This window comes from Nesoenas mayeri (genome assembly GCF_963082525.1).
Source record: "Nesoenas mayeri genome assembly, chromosome: 9".
Lineage (NCBI taxonomy): Eukaryota > Metazoa > Chordata > Aves > Columbiformes > Columbidae > Nesoenas > Nesoenas mayeri.
Window position 1 is genome coordinate 24,342,629 of NC_137557.1, and position 19,132 is coordinate 24,361,760.

Consider the following 19,132-nt stretch of genomic DNA (forward strand, 5'->3'; position numbering starts at 1 on the left):
AGCTGTGTCTGCCTTGTGCCTTCTGTGCCGGGCGCCCCATGAGAGCGAGCGCAGTCTCTGACACATGGCCCTGCAGGAACAGGGGTCTGCCAGGGGGACCTGGTACCAGTGACCATTCTTGTGTCAAGAATATTCAGTCTTGAAACTTTCTCTCTTTGGTGGTGAAAAATACGTTACAGTTAACCTTTAGCATGTTTGATTTTTTTTTCCACAGAGTTTTTGTGTATAATTACTCATAGCTCCATGTGAGAATACTTGTATGTGTAATAAAAGCCATTAGATTCCTTTATGTAATTCAGTAAGCATTCATCTAAAAATTTAGATTCACCTTTTTACATTAGAAGCAAACAGACTTCATAAATTGCATCCTTTGATATAACCAAGTTTCCAAATGTCTTCGAGATCAAACATACCCAAAAAATCATTTAGTCAAGCCTGTGGTTCTTCAATAGGGTATTGAATGAATGTGCTTTAATCCAAACCCTCTCGGGGCCAGGGTTTTGGTCAGAGACATAAACAAAAGCCTTCTCATGTTAGAGCAGGAAAAAAAAAAATACATCAGAAAACAGTAAAATGTGAAACCAAACTAGCAAACAAAAAGAACAGAAAAGTGTTTTCCTGCCTAATTGTGATTTTATATGTAATAAAAATTTCTGCAGATTCTGCAACCCATAATGATAAAAGTATTTGCTCCCACTGAATAGGATAAGCTGGGTGAGTTGGTGGTTCCCTGTTCCCCACAAGCCCCAGGTTTGTGGCTTCAGGTCGGCTGGGGGCAGTTGGTGATGTCCGGGTGCTGACTGGTTGGCACAGGGGGGTGTTTGGAGCTGCGGGCCACCGGGGCTCTTCCTCAAAGTGATTATCCCACGGGCAGCAGAGCAGATAATGAAGAAGCTGGCAGGGAGGATTGGAAGTGAGAGCAGCACAGGTTTACCAGTGACTCACGGTGTAATGCTGCTATCAGCACGGTGCTGCGTGGTGTGTTTGTGCCAGGATGAGTCACAGGATGGGAAGATAAAGTTAGTTTCTCAAGCTAGCTGTGGTGGTTAGTGCCCGTCTTGATACTCATATGTACATGTCCTTGGGCTGGCTCTTCACAGAGGATGCAGCTGGGGAGGTTTTTTTGTCAGGACGCTTGGCCTCCAAGCTGGCTGGACACAGAGAAGCTCTGGCAAGGGAGTGGGGCAGGACTGGCTTTGGCTTTAGCTTGGCTCTGGACCTGGGCAGAGATGTTTCCACTTCAGACCTGGTTTGCAGCACAGACAGAGCCAACCTACCTCTGCAGAGCAGCAATTAGCTGTTTCCCTGAGAGAAGCACAAAATTCAGAGCAATGCGCATCCTGCTTTACCTGCGTGTCAAAATGTGGCTATTGGGAACAGATCCAGATCTGGGGGAGGATGATACAGAAGCAATACCAAGCTATCCCTGATCCTTCACTGCTTCTTTTACAACCTGGAGCCACTTGGTTAGGAATTTGAAGTGCCAGCTTTTCTTGCCTGCATTTCTGTGTACCATCTCCCAGTGGTGGTACAAGGATGAGGAATTACCCTTCACTCATGCAGCACATCACAAATGCTACAGATTTTCTCTTTACAGCCTCCCTCCTATCGGAGGATTTTATTTTAGAATTTATATTTATATTTTAGAATTTATCTATATATTTAGAATTTATATTTTAGAAAAATACTGATTTTTCTAAACAGTAAAAGTAATAGCAGTTAAGTGGAGATACAGCAGAGATCAGTGGTAGGAATAGAACTAAAGCATCTGAGCATCACTCTGACAGCAGCACTACCCTGAGACTTAAGATACATCAGAGATCACTGCCTACTGGCCAGTAAGCATCACGAATGATGGCACAGGATGGGGCTGTGGTCAGGACATTCTTTCCCCACGCAGCTCACAGAGCTGTTTTCAGCATCCTGAGCCATTCTGCTTGTTTCTCTCTCACTTAGGCAGAGTGGCTCCTGAGCCTGCATTGAGATGCTCCAGATCACGTCCCCTCCCCACTTTCCTCTTACCTCCTCTTGTCACCCCTTGTGCCTGTGGCCACAAACATCAGACATAACCCTCGGCAATCCTTGGTAGCCAGGGCTGTACAGCTGCAAGAAATTCCCCTTGGTGAGCTGTGTCATAAACTGCACCATATGCACTTAATTGAATGGTGATTTCAAAGTGGTCCCAAACAGTTTACCAGTGCAGCTGTTTTCCTCCTGCCCCGCACCCCAATTCTGCTGGAAATGCTCACCTATTAGCTACACCCTGCTGGAAAAGGTAAGGTGGGGAGGCAGGGCATGAAGTGACAAGCCACGGCAGAGGGGCTGGAGCTGCCTTCTTAATGCTTCTGGCTGGAGCCGCTGCAGCGCTGCCTCCCTGTTGCTAAGGAAGGTTTCTATGGCAAAGGCCCACCAAGAAAGTGAAAATTAGAGGGAGTTAATGTTCCAAACAGATGAGCTTGACGTTGTCAGCAGCTGGCATCTTTAAGGGGAAGTAAGCTGCTGGAGAGGAAAGCTGGCCACCTCGAATGCTGTGCAGAGTGAGAGGTGCAGCTGAAGTATTTGCCAGTTTGTCTCATTTTAATGTTGATAGTTTGTGGTAAATGCAACTTATTAAACTAGATGTTGATTGAGAGATATTCTCATTACAGGTTTGTTCTTGTAGGATGATGAGCTGCAAACTTCAATTTGAAGGTAGGAATTCAGCCCCTCCCCAGAAACTCTCATCCTGTAGTCATATCCCTATCAACTAGAGTAGACATTGACTGGGCAAACTGAATGCCCTGGGCAAAAATACACTGCTCAAACTGGGATCCTGACTACATGTGAGAGATATCCTTGCATTCCTGAGGCCTCACAATACCCGAGACTTGTGAAGCACATCCCTTGGCAGCTTGCAGTGGTCCTGAGCTGTTGCTGGTCTGTTTTCTGTGTAAGGTGCAGAAACCCAGAGGTACTTATGTCTCATTCCCAGTGCTCTGAGGTACTGGTGGTACCATCAGTGATGCCTTTGCGCATGCCAGTCTCATGCACTCTCCAGGAGGTGGCTAACCAGATCTTGGCTCTCCCACACCTTCCCAGGGTTGAACACCCAGTACCTCTTCTCAGGAAAGCATTTAACCTTGTTCCAGATTGAGGTAATCTGGAGTGATACAGGGAATTAACTAATTAACACTTAAAGAACGAAAGAGCTAACAGAGAGCTAACCCTTAACCCACATCACAATTGCCTAGCCTTGCTTAGCTTTGTGTAGTTTTTTGTATGAGAAACAGGAGCTCGCTGATGACTTCACAGGCCTTGCAAAGATAAAAAACCTTGGGTGCATCTTTGGATGAACTAGGTAACAGAAACTTGGGCACACAGGACAGGAGATACACCAGTTCTAACCAGCTCAGCAGTCTGAGTCCCAACCAACTCATCACACCAGGCCAAAGGTGACCATGTACAGAGAAGGAGACCCAGGTTCACGATAATTGTGCAGGCGCAACCAGGAGGAGCCAGAGGTGTAGACTATGGAAACGATCTCCTGGAACTAATTGTAATAAGAACCACCTTCTTGGGGACAGGTTATGAATATGTATAGACATTCCCAAAACTTTCATATATATGTAACACTTTACTGCATTTAACCAAGCTCACAGCTACTGGAAATTCGCAAATGTCTTGGGTGAAAGTATTTCCCTGTGTGTCCAGCACTGTAAATACATACCTTCTTTACAATCTCAAGGGTTGTAAGGTCATTTCCACTCCTCAAGAGCTCCTGTGTGGGGGACCATGTGCTGTTGCTAGGTCTCTGGGAACAGCGAATGAAAGGACATTTGGGCTTCTAGATGTCGGGGAAGATGTTCATCTGGGGTTGAGTCCTGCTCTAGAGGAGTGGTGCTGTTCATCTGAAGATGGACCTGTCTATTCACTGCAAGGACCTGGAGGTTGGTTGGCTGATGAATGGGGTTATACAAAGCAGCTGCCTGGCCCAGCATGTGACCAGGCTCAGTGCATGAGGGATCCCCCAGTGGGACAGCCGGCATTGTGTAGGACCTTGAGCCCCAATGAGCTTGTGTGCCTGACCAGCATCAGTGCTCAGCATCAACCTCTCTTAGTCCTTTCATGATTTTATGGAATGTTCTGTTGTATATGACAAACGGGCAGACCTGGGCGCAGCTTTAGAGACAGGGTATCAGGCAGCCCTTGCAGGCAGGGGCTAAGCCCCTGTAGATGGGACTGTCACCTATAGCTCGTTCACTGGAGTGGGGCTTCCGAGATCGAGGAAGGCTTCTCGACAGAGTGTATGTGAAATCTTGTACTACTGCTACTGGTTTTGCTTCTTCCTTTATTTCTCAGCACTGTCAGTCTCCCACCTTTAACAATATTTACATTTCCCAGGAAAAAAAAAATGCATTAGAAAATGGTATCAGCCACTTTCTGTGACTGCTCTGCTTGTCTGCAGCCTGCCTGCTCTTCCAGAAAGCTCGAGCTAAGCTCCTAGAAGTTCTCCTCCCTATGTGGTGCTGTGCTGGTTATTTTATTTCCTTCTGCAAGCCTATGGATGGTGCTGCTAATTCACTTACAGCATTAAGATAGCTGGAGGCTGTTCCTCTTCTCCCTTATGGAGGCGAAGTCAAGAGATGAAACTCTTGAGGGTAAGTAAGTGACCTGGCAGTTCTGTTCGGTGTTTCTATCTTGCTCTGTGGTGCACAAATGATGGTTGGCTTTTATGCAGCTGTTTAGAAGACAAGTGGTTAGAGAAATAGCTTGCATTAAGGCCAGGTGCTATTTTTGGTCTGTGTGATGAGAGAAATACAGACATTGCCGCTGTGCCTGCGCTCCAGCTCTCCTGGCCAGAGGGTGGAGGGAGGCAGGGGCAAGCAGAACCTTGTTTTTTCCCACCAACCACCGGTGCCTGCAAGTCCCACTTATGCTCTGTGAGAAGAAATACCCCTGCAGCCAAGCCCTTGGTCCTGCCCTACAATGCCAGTGTCCATGCCCCATGGTGCCAGATTGCATGTTTGGGTTTAGAGGCCTGAATCCCTCTGGTATCCCACCAGCAGTCCCACCACCAGCCTGTGGACCCTGCTCAGCCCCCGCACACTCTGCAGTAACGCTGCTTTGCTGGAGAAGCCTCTCCATCTGACCAGCCCACGGCTCGCTCGCTTCTGCACTGTTTGCACTGACTCTGAGTGAGTGGCTGGAAGGAACCAGGGTCTGCCTGGCACTGGGGCCCCTTCCATGGGGTGGGAGAGGTGCTCGACCAGCATCAGCTTGTACAAAAGCATGAACCGTGTTCCTGCTCTGGCTAAAATTTAGAGATATGTGTGCCACGATGGACTTCAGCAATGTGAAAGTTGTTTGCACTTTAATGTAAAAGCTGAACTAACTGGCTTTGGGTAAATTTTTGCATAACCTGGGACTGCTTGGGGACTTTCTTTCACACACCTCTTGCACTGCTGTAAAAATAAGTCCACAGATGTGAGCAGGATTTCAGCGACACAAACCAAGGCAATGGGGACAGAAAGGAGATGTCATGCTGATCTCACATTATCTGAAAGTAAGTTACTTTGCTACAAGATAAGCAAATCTTTGCCTAGAGGAAACAATTTTTTCAAAGTTACAAAGGACTTCCTTAAAATGCGCGTCCTACTGTTTCTCATGCTCTCAGATGCTCAGCTATAGACTTGGGAGGGGCTTAACTCACCTCAGAAGTGGAAAGATCGTTGATGGGAAGCACTTTGCAGCGTGTTGGTTTTAAGAGGTGCAATAAACTATTATAATGGGTGCACTGATCCTACAAACTGTTCATGGGATGAGGACAGACACTGCATTCAGGATCTGGGGTTTCATTGTTCTGACAGTATCTTTGCTCAGGTATGCTTACCACAGCTAACAGTTATGATTTTTTAATAGGAATTATTCATAATTTAAAGTTGTAGCTTAAAGACAATGTAGACTGCTGCCCGAGTTGTGATATACGATCTGCAGAGGTTTACTCTGTGTTAGGTAATACTGTGGAAGTGACTTAAATCTCCTCCCTCAGTTAAACAATACTCTAAATGTCATCACTGTGTACACTATTAGCAGAGCACTCAGTAGCAATGATCGGTGCTCTGACAATCCACCAGCCTCTACAAGCAGCCGGCAGATTTACACTTTGGTGAAAACTGGCTCATTACCTCCAGCAGCAAATTACTCTCATAAATAGCCTTGTGTGCTCAAGCTGCAAATGGAGATTGCATATACTATAATGAAATCTATATCCTAAGTACTCTTGAGTATTTTAACACCCCTGGTTTGTTCTCCTTCCCACAGACAGGCACTGGTGGCACTGCTGAGTGGCACAGGCGGGCGAGCTGCAGAGCGGGATGAGATCGTGGCTGCTGTCATTCTCGTCTCAATGCACTGTAGGTATAACAGGAACATAATGGGAAAGGGGCAGTGTGGTGCTATGGCAAAGCAGGGCTGTGGTCTGTCTGGTCAAACGGGGATCTCCAAACACCTCACAGCCAGGCGTGGGGAGACTTGCAGTCAACTTTTATAGCTAGTCTGCATTTCCAAGAGGGTTTCTCCTAATCCTGACAATGAGGAGACTGGCTTAAACTAGGGAACATGATGTTACATCATTCCCACAGAAACAAAATCATTAGCTATTAAAACTCTGCTATTCTTGTTATGCAGATAATTGTTCAAATTTCCTTCTGTCCTTGCTGTGGATGTCTGTCTGCAGCACTGTGTTCCTTGGTCTAATTACTTGTTCCTTGAAACAATGCTTCTTTACGTCAACTCCATGTTTGCTGCTCTTAATGCCATTGATTGCTTATGTGCTGTGAGACAGGAAGGACAGAAGCTCCTAATCTGCTTCTGTGCTCTTCCTAACCTGCTGTGATACGGGTTTGTTCTTTCTTTGCTGTTTTTTTGTTTGTCGTTTTTTTTTTTGTTTTCATTTTGAACTGGAGAGAAAAGCACACAGCTGAAAATTCAAGGTGGGAAGATTGCAGTTGTTTCTAGAAAGAGCTAAAACCTGTCTGGCATCAACCACATGGTGGTGGTTTCCAGTGCAGCCGAGGTAAACACAATTCAATTGGGAGGACTTTTTCCTGTGAGATCCATAGATCCTGGTTAGGACTCTTATGGTCCCCAAGCACTGAAACACCCTCTGTTCCCTTCTCCTGTTGCTGAGCTTGGTGACTGGCTGCTGTTCATCCTCCCTGGGGACAAGAAGGCGGCAGAAAGTGCTGTGGCAGTGAGACTGATGGGACACACAGCAGGAGCAACCTGTGAGAGAGGCTGAAGAGGCAGCGACGTGCAGGGCAGTTCAGGTGTGATAAGCTCTTTTTCCTGCCCTTTTTGCCCTTGTTTCAAAGCACTGCTTGCCCTCCCTCCACCCAGTCCTCAGCCATACTGGTGTCAGGGAAAACGCTGGGTTCCTGTCAGGGAACTCAGTGCTCCTGCTGATGGGCTTGTGTGTGGAAGAGAAGACACAGGTCACAACAGTCATGCATGGCTGAGTGCCACAGGCAGTCCCAAAAGCTCTCAGGGAGCCCTGGGGTGGGAAACCCATCACCTGAGCAATTTGGAGAAGAGCTGTGAGCAGCTAAGGCACTCCTGGAAACCGGCTTTGAAAGTCTTAGAGGAGGGAAGCTAGAAATACCTCTTTTATGAATGCCATGGAATGAACACAGTCAATTGCACAGCTTTGGTGCATTTAAAAATGCACTTTGCTCTTCTGAAGAGAGCATCACCCCGAGCCCACCTGCCTGAAACAGAGCAGCACCCTGGGCATCTGTGCAACTCAGCGCGCTGTCGTGCATGTTTAAGATTTCTTGCTTGCCACAGAAGTCCTTTTTTCCTGTGTGTGGATGTATAGCACCAGAAATTTGCAGAAGCTATCATCCACGGATAGCTGCTGATAGTGTCAGAATAGATGGAGCAACATCATACATTTCTAGAGAAGGGCTGGTCCTTGGCTCTGTTGTCTGTAACACAGTTCTTTGCATTTAACAAGGAAGGCACAAACCAGTTCTAGTTTGATTAATCTTACTAATCTTTTAATGAATCCATTTCAATAGAATTTCATTTCCACTTGCACAATCAGCCTGAGAAAGACAGATAGTCCTGCAGAAAGAGATCAACCCAGCAGAAAAATCGCTCTGAAAATCAAGCCTGAAAGACATGAGACAAGCAAGCAAACCAGATGAATGATGATAACAAAATTAGAAATTGAAGAGCATTTTACACTGCCAGCTCTTCTGAGTTCCTCTGGTCATTCTGTGTGTGCCTGTGTGAATGACAAATGGCGCAGAGGCAGCTGCTGCTGCTAACAGGAGCCAGTATCTCATCAGGACTGGTACGGCACCAGCCTGCCCCTTGGCACACTCTGGAAACATCATGAGATGGAAATGACTGCCTGGAGTCTCTGGAAGTGACCACATGTGCTGGCAGATATTGATGGTGGTGGTAGACTCCCGCTGAGGTCAGTGCAATCAGATTTTCACCATAAATTCTCTGTAGGTATTTATTAGTAGAGCACAGTTGGCAAGTGATAATGAACTCTACTACAGCTCTGCAAAGGATGAAACTAGAATGTAATAAAATAAAAATACGTTCCAAATAACAGCAAATATGCTGAACACCATGCAGAAAAGGACTTGTGAGTTGTTTAATGGACTTATGAAGCTGCCTGAGATATCGCAGAAACATTTGGTAACTAATTGGCCAGAGTATTTGCGAGCACTTCCAATATTTCCACTCCTATAAACTGAACTGAAAAAGCCAAACCTGATGCAACTACAATTCCATTTTTGTATTTATTATGTTACGTGACTTCAACCAAGAGCTTATCAGCCTGCTTCTGCCTGTGTGTATGTCCTATGGCATCATTTCTTGCTCGGTCTGTTGTCTCAGCCATTTCCTGAGGTCAGTGCGGACTGCAGCACTGTCTGTTCAAACTGACCAGCAATGGACCTGTTTCTCTCCTGGACTGCTGTGGCAGTAGCAGATAGACTCTCAGGTTCCATTTTCTAATTGCCAGCAGGGGTGGGGTGGCTGGTGAGGGTGGGATGTACCGGAAGCCTGTGCAGAAAGGGACGAGCAGCACTTGGGGGTGCTGTGTCATGGGCAAGAGGAGCTTGTGTTCCCGGGAGCACGGCGGAGCATGGCTGGGAAATCTCACATGGTGGTGCAGGAGCTGAGCCTGTGGGTTTGGTTTCGGTTCAGGTGTTGCAAAGAAAGCAGCAGAGAAAAAAACCTTCAGATTTTTTCTGGAAAACCTCTGTCTGTATCTCTTCAGAGACAATACAGCCTGTTTCCTCTTCATTGGCTCATGTTTGCTAAATTACAGTCTTGGCTTTCTAAAGGCAGGCAAGAAACATAGGGCCAGCAACTGGACCAGTCTGATAGAGCAGGAACAGAGAGATGAGCTTCCCAGATTAGGGTCCCTCTGATAATGTTGATACATTTGGCATTTGCCCCACCAAACTGCTGTGTTGTGGGGGGGGATGCATACCCCTTTGGTGGAGGCAAAGCTGTAGCCGCTGGCGTAAGCAAGGACTGTGCATCCTGCCCTCTGGCCCTGGCAGTGCGTGGGAGAGGCTGCATCAGAATATCCCTTGGGAATTGCTTCATCTGCCAGACACGTGTGCGCACACACAGATCTCCTGCAAGTGCAGCAGCATCAGGTTAGACTCAAGAATGTATCATTCTTTGTGGATGCAGTAATCTGGCTCTGTGATTCATTTATCTCATGACTCTGTGCTAGCATCAGAGCTACAGCGGTTTCGGGTCTAAGGAACAACCACCCTATACATAAAAGAATAATTTGCATTAAAGTAGCTAATTGGTATCTCAGCACTTTAATATGTCCACTTACAATTGCATTTGGTGTTAGAGGAGCTTATGTGGGGTCACTAATGCTACTGTCTGCCTTCCTTTTCTCTTTGTGCTTTCTGCAATGGGCAGAAAAACATCCTGCAACCAGAGGGATGGTCTCTGCAAATTACTGGCTAAATTTAACCATATTCTTTAAAAGTTGGGTGAACTGCCCTCCCAGAATTACAAAATTGAAAATTATATGAAATGTCAAATCACAGGTGGAAGAAACAAACTGAGGAACAGAACTATGGCTCCTACACACTGTAACACATTGATGATCCCCTTCAGAATTTTCTGGAATCACAGTAGTTTCCTGGAGGTGAGTATACTTTACTTTTGATATAGAATATTTTGCACTGGGCTGTAGTGCTGTACCAACATGTTTGTATGACATTTAATTATTCAATAATTCTTTTGTGAGAAGGAACACAGAATTCTGTTATAGATGCTGCTGGCCTTAGAAAGACCTGGAAAGAAGGTCCTGTTTTCTGCTTCCTAGATTGAAAGAGGTAGATTATATATACTTTTTTTTTGAAACAAGAAATTATTTTTCCTGAAAAATCTAAGTCTCCTTTCAGTAAAACAGTCTGCAGATTCCTGAAAAGGAAAAAAACCTCAGAGCCTAAACAGAAAGGGAGTTTTCAAAGGAGAAGATAGTTCATCTGATCTTGAGATGATTCTTATCTTCAGCTTGTACTTCATTTTTATAGAAGAGCTTTAAAAACAACTTCTAAATATGTATAAAAATTTGTGTTGCGTGAAATAAAGGGTTTGAGGTTTTTTTCAACTGGAGAGACTTTAATGTTTTGATTCATATAAGCATTGGGGCAAATGTAACTTGGGTCAGCTATAAGTAAATCTGTCCTTACGTTTCCGCAGCCACTACCTACTGTTTTCTCCAGACTTGGATAATGACAAAGCTCATCAGGCTGGGGAAGAAAGAACATTTTCAGAGCCAGCCTGAAGGCGATGACCCAGGGCAGGGCAGAGTTGGGGGAGCTTTGCCCCATGGCTGAGACAGACTCTTGTCCCCGGGAACACTCCCACCTGCCCTGCACCCAGGGGTGAGGTTCCTGAACCTTGTCCCAAGGTAGCACAGCTCCCAGGGGCTCAGTGGGAACAGCACAGGGCCCCGAGGAGATGGGAAGGTGTGGCCTGCCTGTTTGCACAAGGTGCATGAACAGCTAAAGAAGTGCAGTAATGGGGTTCAAGGAGGCAGATGAGCATGTTCTTGGTGTGAAACAGGGTTGAGTCTGATCTTTTCACAGACATTTCAGACATTTTTGCCTTTGGTTTTGTTGCTTGGGTCAGGCAAAGTGGTTCTGTCACAGCCATGTCCCCAGGCCATGCCTTGGACATAGGGGGATGCGAGCTGTCCTGGGCAGGGATGATGCTCACCAGGGATGCTGGTGCACAGGTGTTTGTCACATGTTGAAACATTAATAGACCTGGGGGATAATGTGGTTCTATGTAAATATTTGCCAGGATGGCTCAATGTACTCTGTGCTTAATGAAGTCAGCAGAGCTGCGTTCGATTACGTCGGTAGATAATGTGCCTATTTGTAAGGAAAAGACAGTGCAGAGCCCAATGGTTTCAACATATGCGTAGATTTGCCAAGGCATAGCAGCTTTGAAAGATAAGCTGTTTTAATGTAGGTGCGCAGTTTTAGGCAGATAAATTATTTTGCGTTTCCTAAGGTCATCATATTTTTAGGAGAATAACATCCCTGGCTGTAGTTTCTTTTACCAGAAACCTGCGTAAGTAGTGGAAGCACTGATTAGCCAGGGATGGTGCCTTCCTGGTGAGAAAGCCAAACTGAAGACCCATCTCCTGCTGCCCAAGTCAGATCTGGTGGCAGAACAGGTCCCCCAATGCCTCATTCCTCTATCCCATTTTAGAAGGTGTGTATATAAATATATATATACACACACACTATGATTCCTGTGCTCACCTAGCAAGAATTGATAAAGCAATGCATTCCCTATTCCTTGGCTTTTGAAAGATGTAAAATAAAAGAGCAAGCTATAAATTGAACTTTGTACTCATAGGGTATATAGGAGGACAAATAATCACATTTTGTCAGGCAAATAGTAGTTTAAATTATTTTTTGCCTCTCAACATATAGGAAGCCGCAGCTGCTGAAATGTATGACTCAATAGGTAAAATATGCAACTAGCCTAGAAATACAGTACATCTATTTTCAGGTGCCACAAAATACATGTTCATCAGGAAGATTATTAAAAAATTCATTTCCTAAGAACATCAGCATTAGACTATTGAGGAGATTGACTACTGGATAATGAATTACACAGGTAGAAAAGTGTGCAGCATAAAAGGTGAGATACAAGGCAAAGTCATTTCCTTAGGAAAAAGGCAAATGTCCCAATGGTCTTAGTGTAAGATAACTAAATTCTGCTCCCTCTTTGCAGTGCAGTATGTATTTTTTAAAAGGTCACATCCTTTACATATTTATAAAGGAGGCTGCTGCTTCTTTTGGCTGCTTCTTTGGCAAGGTGTTGTATTGTAGCACGGAAGTTAATTTTAAAAAAAATTCCACAATTCAAAGGTGAAGTCCCACTTTTTTTTTTTTTTTCCATTCCAGATATTTTAGCTGTAGGAGCTGGTCAGCAAGAACTTTATCAGCAATTTAATAGACTCAGAATTTAGGATGAAGATGATTAAGCTAGGCTTACTGAGTCATGCACTGAGCTGAGCCAGAAGGACAGTAAATTGAAGAAAAGGAAATTACACAATCTGACTAACAAATGAGTTAGTTAATAAGGTAACCACTGAGGTGTTTGCTCAGAGATAGAAGGCTCCCCAGCACCCAAGGCTGCCTGGGAGACCTGGGCTCCTTGGCACTGCTGCTGCAGTCACCAGCCCAGTGTCCCCCAGACAACTGCACCAGTCTGTGGCATGGCCAGGCTGCAATTACCCCTTATCTGGTCTGCGACAGGACGTGGTAGCCAAGTGATAGGGGTTGGTCCTACTCAGCCTCATCCATCACCTGGCTTTGGAGAGCACTTTGGTGAGCATCCAGTATTAAATTGAAAATTTAAATCTTACCTTTAGCGGGGTTAATGAAATAAAGCTAATCTGATTTTCTGGCAGTCTACTTTTGATCAGATGGATGGAAAAAAGTGTTTGAGCATAGCAATGATTGTATTGATTGCAATAATGAATTTTCTTGGAAGGTTGTTGTCAAAATGTTGTTCCTCAGGGGCTTGATGTGTCTGACACAATATATCTTAGCATATTTTTAAGGTCCAGACTGCTCAACCTCTCTTCTATTCTCATCTCTATACTTGAACAGAGGTTTGTATTTTCGGAGTTGATATTTCAGTCTGTTTGGAAGGCAGGTAGGGAAGGCTAAGAGGGATCTATAAATAGCATCTTAGTTTGGAGCCAAGAGATTTGGAGCCTGATGTAGCCATCTACACGTGAAGCAGCCTTCAGCTCCACAGAGGGCATATTATGTTAGCCTTAAAGGAACTTCATGGCCAAAACAGAGTTGAAGGAAATCAGACTTGCTTTGTGACTCCCCATGCAAAGTATTTTTTAAACTACATATTAAACTATATGTTTTAGCTATACATTTGTCGATGTGTCTCAAAGTATTTACATTTGTATCCCTGATTTTCCCCACGCTAGGGAAGGGGCAGTTAATTTACTGGCATGGAAACAAATAGCACTGCACAGTATAGAATTATGTGAAGTTGTTAGATTTACCTGCATTGTGTCAGATATCAATAAGACTGATGTAAAAGGCGTTGCCAAATCGGGAAGCAGCCAATAGCTTCGGACTCTTTTGTAGGATCAGCAAAGTGCAATGTGCTGACTCTAAAAGGAGTAGCGGAGAAACAGTATAAAACTAAACCAAAACTAGTATTTTTGTGACAAGTAAGAAAGACATTATAAAGTTTGAGGTTTTGAGACATTTACTTTCTTTTCTTTTCCTTCTTATTGCTCATAGTTGCAGTATTTTCAACAGTGAACTCTTCCCAGCAGTTAAAAATCCTATGGATGAAGTAACTCCATCATTGCCAAGGGGAGGCTCAGGAGTGCAGGGGACGGAATCTTGTGGCATTGAAGTGTCTGCTATGTTCCAGCCATCCCAAAAGGTTTGTGTGACTCTGGTGGCACCAGTTTCAGACAGCTTGCACTCTAGCAAGGAGAGGGCTGGGGGTCTGGCAGTTTTTAAATAGAAACTAGAAAGCCAAATACATGTAAACAAAGGTTAACCTGACTATTGGTTTTAGGAAAGCAAAGTTCTGGGTGAGATTAAAGGGCTTGTGAGTATGTACAGCAACAACATTTCTGTTGTCTAAACTAACTGGTGGAATATGATGGTAATTGCAAACTTCCTTACGTACAGAAAAAAATTATCAGATTTTTTTTTCATAGTCTCCTTCAATGTGCTAGTCCCTAGTGCAAAGTTTCTAGCTTTTTGCACTTGTGTTTGTAAGAAGAAAATCGATTGTATATTGGGTCTGAGTAAATTTAACCTCGCAGAAAACATTTTTCCTGTGAGATTACTTTTGCATCCCAAAACTTACTTGCAGGGATTTAACACATCTGCCCTTGTTATGCCACATGAATGACAAGTAATGAATGTGTTGGATTTATCCCCTTTAATGATTTGTCTTTATTTTTATCTTTTCTGTGTCTGTACATAGTGTTCCTGGCCTGGCTCTTACATACTTAATATGGGAGTACAAGTACCCTGGTAGTGTCTAAGTGGTTTGTTGCTCTGCAATGACGTTTATTAGCAGATAGCAAAACACATAGCCATGGTAGAAAATGTGTTCCTTGCAGAAATTATATGCTGCACTTCATCCAGACAGTCTATTAGGTCAAAGAGGAAAGAGAAAAGTGGGGATCGGAAGTTTTCTTTTTGCATTTAAGGACAATAGATTTACAATGTGAATCTAAGATTTGAGCTGGAAAAAAAGATCCACTTAGATCTTCCCAAAACTATGGTTTTGGGAAGAGTTTTAATAGACAATAAAGAATGACCATGTGTTTCACCTGGAGATCTCGATGGATGTGGTGTGCCTCCTCTTCTGGGTGGACTCAGATTTGGTGGCATAATCAGGGAGCCACAAAGGTGCTATAAAGCTCATTATTTCTTTTAAAGGCTGTCCTGGACCCTGCTCATCCAGTCCAGAGGACATGGCTGCTCTGTGGCCCTCCCAGTGAGCCATCCCATCAGATGCTGGATTTTCTGCCAGGATATAGCCAGGGACTCTATTTTTAGGTGGATGCAGGAAGGTTTTGGGGAAGCATATGATGGAGCAGCAATTGTAAGAGATGGGGAGCTGCCAAACAAGCATTTTCTCTCTCTCTTCTCCCAGGTGTGTAGGACGTGCAGGGCTCATTGTCTGCAGGTTTTTGCCTTAGCAGAGGAAGGCAGATCTCTCTGCATTGGACTGCCGGTCATTACACAGCAGATCTGCTGAAAGGCTGCAGTGAATTCAGAATAATTGTACTATAGTTATTCGCCAGCGTACGTTACATTTGGAATCAGAGGTTGCTTTTCTTTCTTTGCAAGGGGAAAATATTGTAAGTGAACTCGTAATTTTGAGTAAGCTAATTCCAAGACATTTGCAGATACTGAGTGGTTTCCTGGAATAACAGCCTCTCTCAAGAGAAATGTCAAATGCATTTAATCAGCCACATTTAGAGCTCTGCAACATCTGCAAATGAATTATTAACAATCTCAAATGTTTTTGAATGATCTAAAAGTCAGGAATAACATGGCTCTTCAGATAATCAGCTCTGATTCAGGGCTTCTCCTTTCCACTTTATGCACCAGAGGCTCCACACCTGCCTGCTGCTGCTGCTCACTGGAGTTCCTTGCAGCTCAGAGAAACCTCTCCCGGGGTGCTTGGGTAGCTGAACAAATGCAAAGAAGTACAGCTGGTGTCCAGCTGTGTCTGTAGAGATTTGTGCATCATGCAGTAAATAAGCCCTGCTGGGTGTTGTGCACCCAGTGGGAGGTAAGGGCTGCTCGAGGGGGTGCAGATCCTGCAGGACTCTCATCCCTGCACTTGACTGCTGTCTGCACAAATCCTCTGCTCCCACGATGCAACGTTTGGACTGAAGGAGTGAGATAATGGTTTGGGTAAGGTTTGCCTGGAGAAGCGGCATTGAGTATAATTAGTCATCTTGTTAGCTAGCAACAGCAAAAATGGCAGAATAAAGCTGTGAAGCAAAGCGCAGCTCACAGTTCCAGCCTTGGCTCACCTGTTGCCACATCAAGAAATTCATAGATGGCTCATGTGGCCTTGCCTGCAAAGCAAGGTATCTTGTAAAGTGCTTTGAGAAATACTGATGACTGTCATATTATATGTGAGTCAAATCCCTTCCACTGCAATGTGGAAATACCCCTTTAGAAAAAAAAAATAATTGCAACAGTCTAATTTCTTCAGATGAGGTAAAGTGGATACATTAATTTTTGAATCAACAAATGTTCTGTTTTAAAAACCCCAGCTGACAAAATAATGGGAGCCATCAAGATGCAGATGTAAAAAAAACCAAAACACTTGCAGTAGCATGTGAATTAGTGAAAAACAGAAAAGGTATTAACTCTTATGGACACTAATAGAATGAATTCTGGTATATGTACAAAGAAAAACTCCCTCAGGTCTCAAGGAAGTTGTTTAGCAGCTAGTTATATTCAGACCAAATTTGAAATTTCTTTTCAATCTGCTGTTGGGGAAGACTTTATATATGAGGGCATGATGAAGTTTACTGCAGCCTTTAAGAGAGCAGAAACATTTTTCTTTGATGGACAAAAGCCACTGATAAACAGAATACAAACCAGCTGCATCTGAGATGCTGTCAAATTGTAGCACAAAAGAGGGATTAAAAAAAAAACCTCCTCCTTAATTTGTCTGACTAAAAATTGCAGGGTGGTCACTTTATTTTGTATATAATTATAATAATAAGCTTGATAGTGTATCTGTTATGAATTATGTATTCTGTGTGCATTAACAACATGACTGTTTGTTCCACTACACTCATAAGGAAAACATGAAACAGAGACAAACGAAAGCAGAAGCGGCTGTGGCTATTAAGAACAATTAAGCATTACACAGCCTCTCAGCAGGGGGCTGCTCTGGGGTGGTTTAATGGAGCAGATCTCATGTTCTGATGCACATTTTGAGAATGCTGTCTCGCATATTCAGGTATAACTATCTGCTCTTCTGCAGGGCTTTGCTTTCATAGTAGAAGGCAGTGATAGCTACCAAGAGGGTGCTGCCTATGTAATATTTGCTCGTTTCATTTCAAAATGGAGTTGGAGATCCATTTCTTAGAAATAAAATGCTTCACAGGGAGACGGGCTGTCCACCTTCTGTGGCGAGAAGGGGAAAGGGTGTTGGTGGCACTTTTTATCTTGAAATCAGATTCTGTTATACAATGTGCAATTCTGTCATTTCAAGTTCAACATCCCTTTTCTTGTTTATGAAGATGAACCACACACACAAAAGTCCCTTCTGGCTACCCCTTATCTCTTTTTATGAAAATATTTATGTGAACTAATTATTTTTCTCACATAAGAAAATTTTTAAAAAGGCGTTTAAGTACAGCAAGTTGGCTATGAAGTTAGGCTTTGATACTCTTGTCTGAGTGGGTGTGAACAAGGGCAGTAAATAAAGCTTCCTGTTAAAATATGACCTTGGAAAGAAAATACAGAATTCTGAAACTTGCTCACCGAAAACACCAAACATTCATTTAGTTCTCAGTACTCTTGTTTTTATTACTCTTCCCCAGTTTTATTTATTATTTATTTGAGTGTTAAATGTTACTAATTTAACTGAAAGGAGATTTTTCTGGACTATGAGGATTGCAGGAGCAGTACTCGGATCAAGGTGATAAAAATTGTTATTTTTTTTTTAAAAGTACAATTTTCTTTTGAATAAAATACAGTGATTCCAAGCTACCAATGTGCAAGTGCTTTGCAAATGGCAAGAGGTTTGTCCTGTTTTAGAGAAGGGAATTTAACACTGGTATTTTTTTTTTCAGTTCCATGTTTAATGTTTTTGGTGACACTGAAGATGAAGTCTTATTTCTGCAGCCTTTAGACTTGTCGTCAGTAGACATCACCTCACCAAAAATCATCCCACCCCACTTAGCCGAGATGAGCTGCTGAAGCATTCCACAGGGAAAAACCACTTTTAAACTATAATACTGGAAACACTTATGCCTGAGCTGGCCCAGCACAAACCATGTCTGACTCACAGGTCTATACAAGAACATTTTGTTCAGGAAAAGAGCCGGAGCTTTTCCAGAATATACTCAGCAGGTCTTAACAGGAGCTCAGGAGAATGTTACAAGAGTCCTGGTGTAGAGAATAATAAAGGTTCTCTGTATACTTACTTGCACATGTAACAGTCATGTAATAATATTTTTATTAGAGGAAAAAAGTGATGTTACACAGAGGATGAATTCTCTGCTTGCCCTGGAGCCCGTCTCTTTCTTTGTGGCAGCTGTCGGGAGAGACAGCGAGGAACCCATCTGCAGAGCTTCCCATCCCCTTCAGCAGGGCAGCCCAGAGCTCCTGATACTCACACATGAATGTCCAATTTTGTATGTTTTTCTTAGCTTCCTTACAGAGTCTGTTTTAGCTGGACAGATCATTTATCATAGAATCTTAACCCTTTCAGTGAATAATATTTTCATAATATCCAAGCTTATATCTTCCTCCTGCTGCCAAGAGATACATAATCATTAATTACGTAGAGCCCAATTTTCAGAAAAGGTAAAGCAGTTACTACCCTGGGTCTGTCTTACCAACTTATTCTACAATAAAATAATAGCCTCTAGAAGACTTCTCTGTAGAAGAAAAAATGTTTCCATTTCAAATTAGTATGATTTTATCAGCTGCCACAGAGAAACACAGTGTATTGTCCAGAAATAATTTATTCATCAACAATAAAACATTTAATAGAAAAAGCCTTGTAAATAAAACTATATAATGCTTTATTTTTTTTTATTTGATACTCCACAAAAACCACTACAGACAGTAACAAAATAATCCAATTAATCTTAAAAATTTCAAATTATAATTATCACTCTTCATTTATCATGTTTTATTAACAATGCAAAGGTTGTTTGTTTACATATTATAATTTTACTTGATTTCATTAAATTGTTTCTTAAAACACTTGAAGCAATTTGTTTTTTGCCTCATAATTTATAACATATATAAGTATATCAATAAACAATATAACAGCTCTGAGAAAGATATGCAGACTGTTCAATGGTCAG

At 43.2% G+C, this 19,132-nt stretch overlaps 1 protein-coding gene across 1 annotated transcript in view; it reads right to left on the reverse strand.

Moving 5' to 3' along the window:
* Nucleotides 1-18,555: 18,555 nt before the first annotated feature.
* Nucleotides 18,556-19,132, reverse strand: part of SCG2 (secretogranin II) — a gene marked incomplete at both ends in the record, with an annotated part of 2,516 nt that continues 1,939 nt past the window's right edge. The window contains 1 exon segment of the mRNA XM_080350151.1: nucleotides 18,556-18,571. Within this exon segment, the coding sequence (XP_080206277.1) occupies nucleotides 18,556-18,571 (16 nt within the window).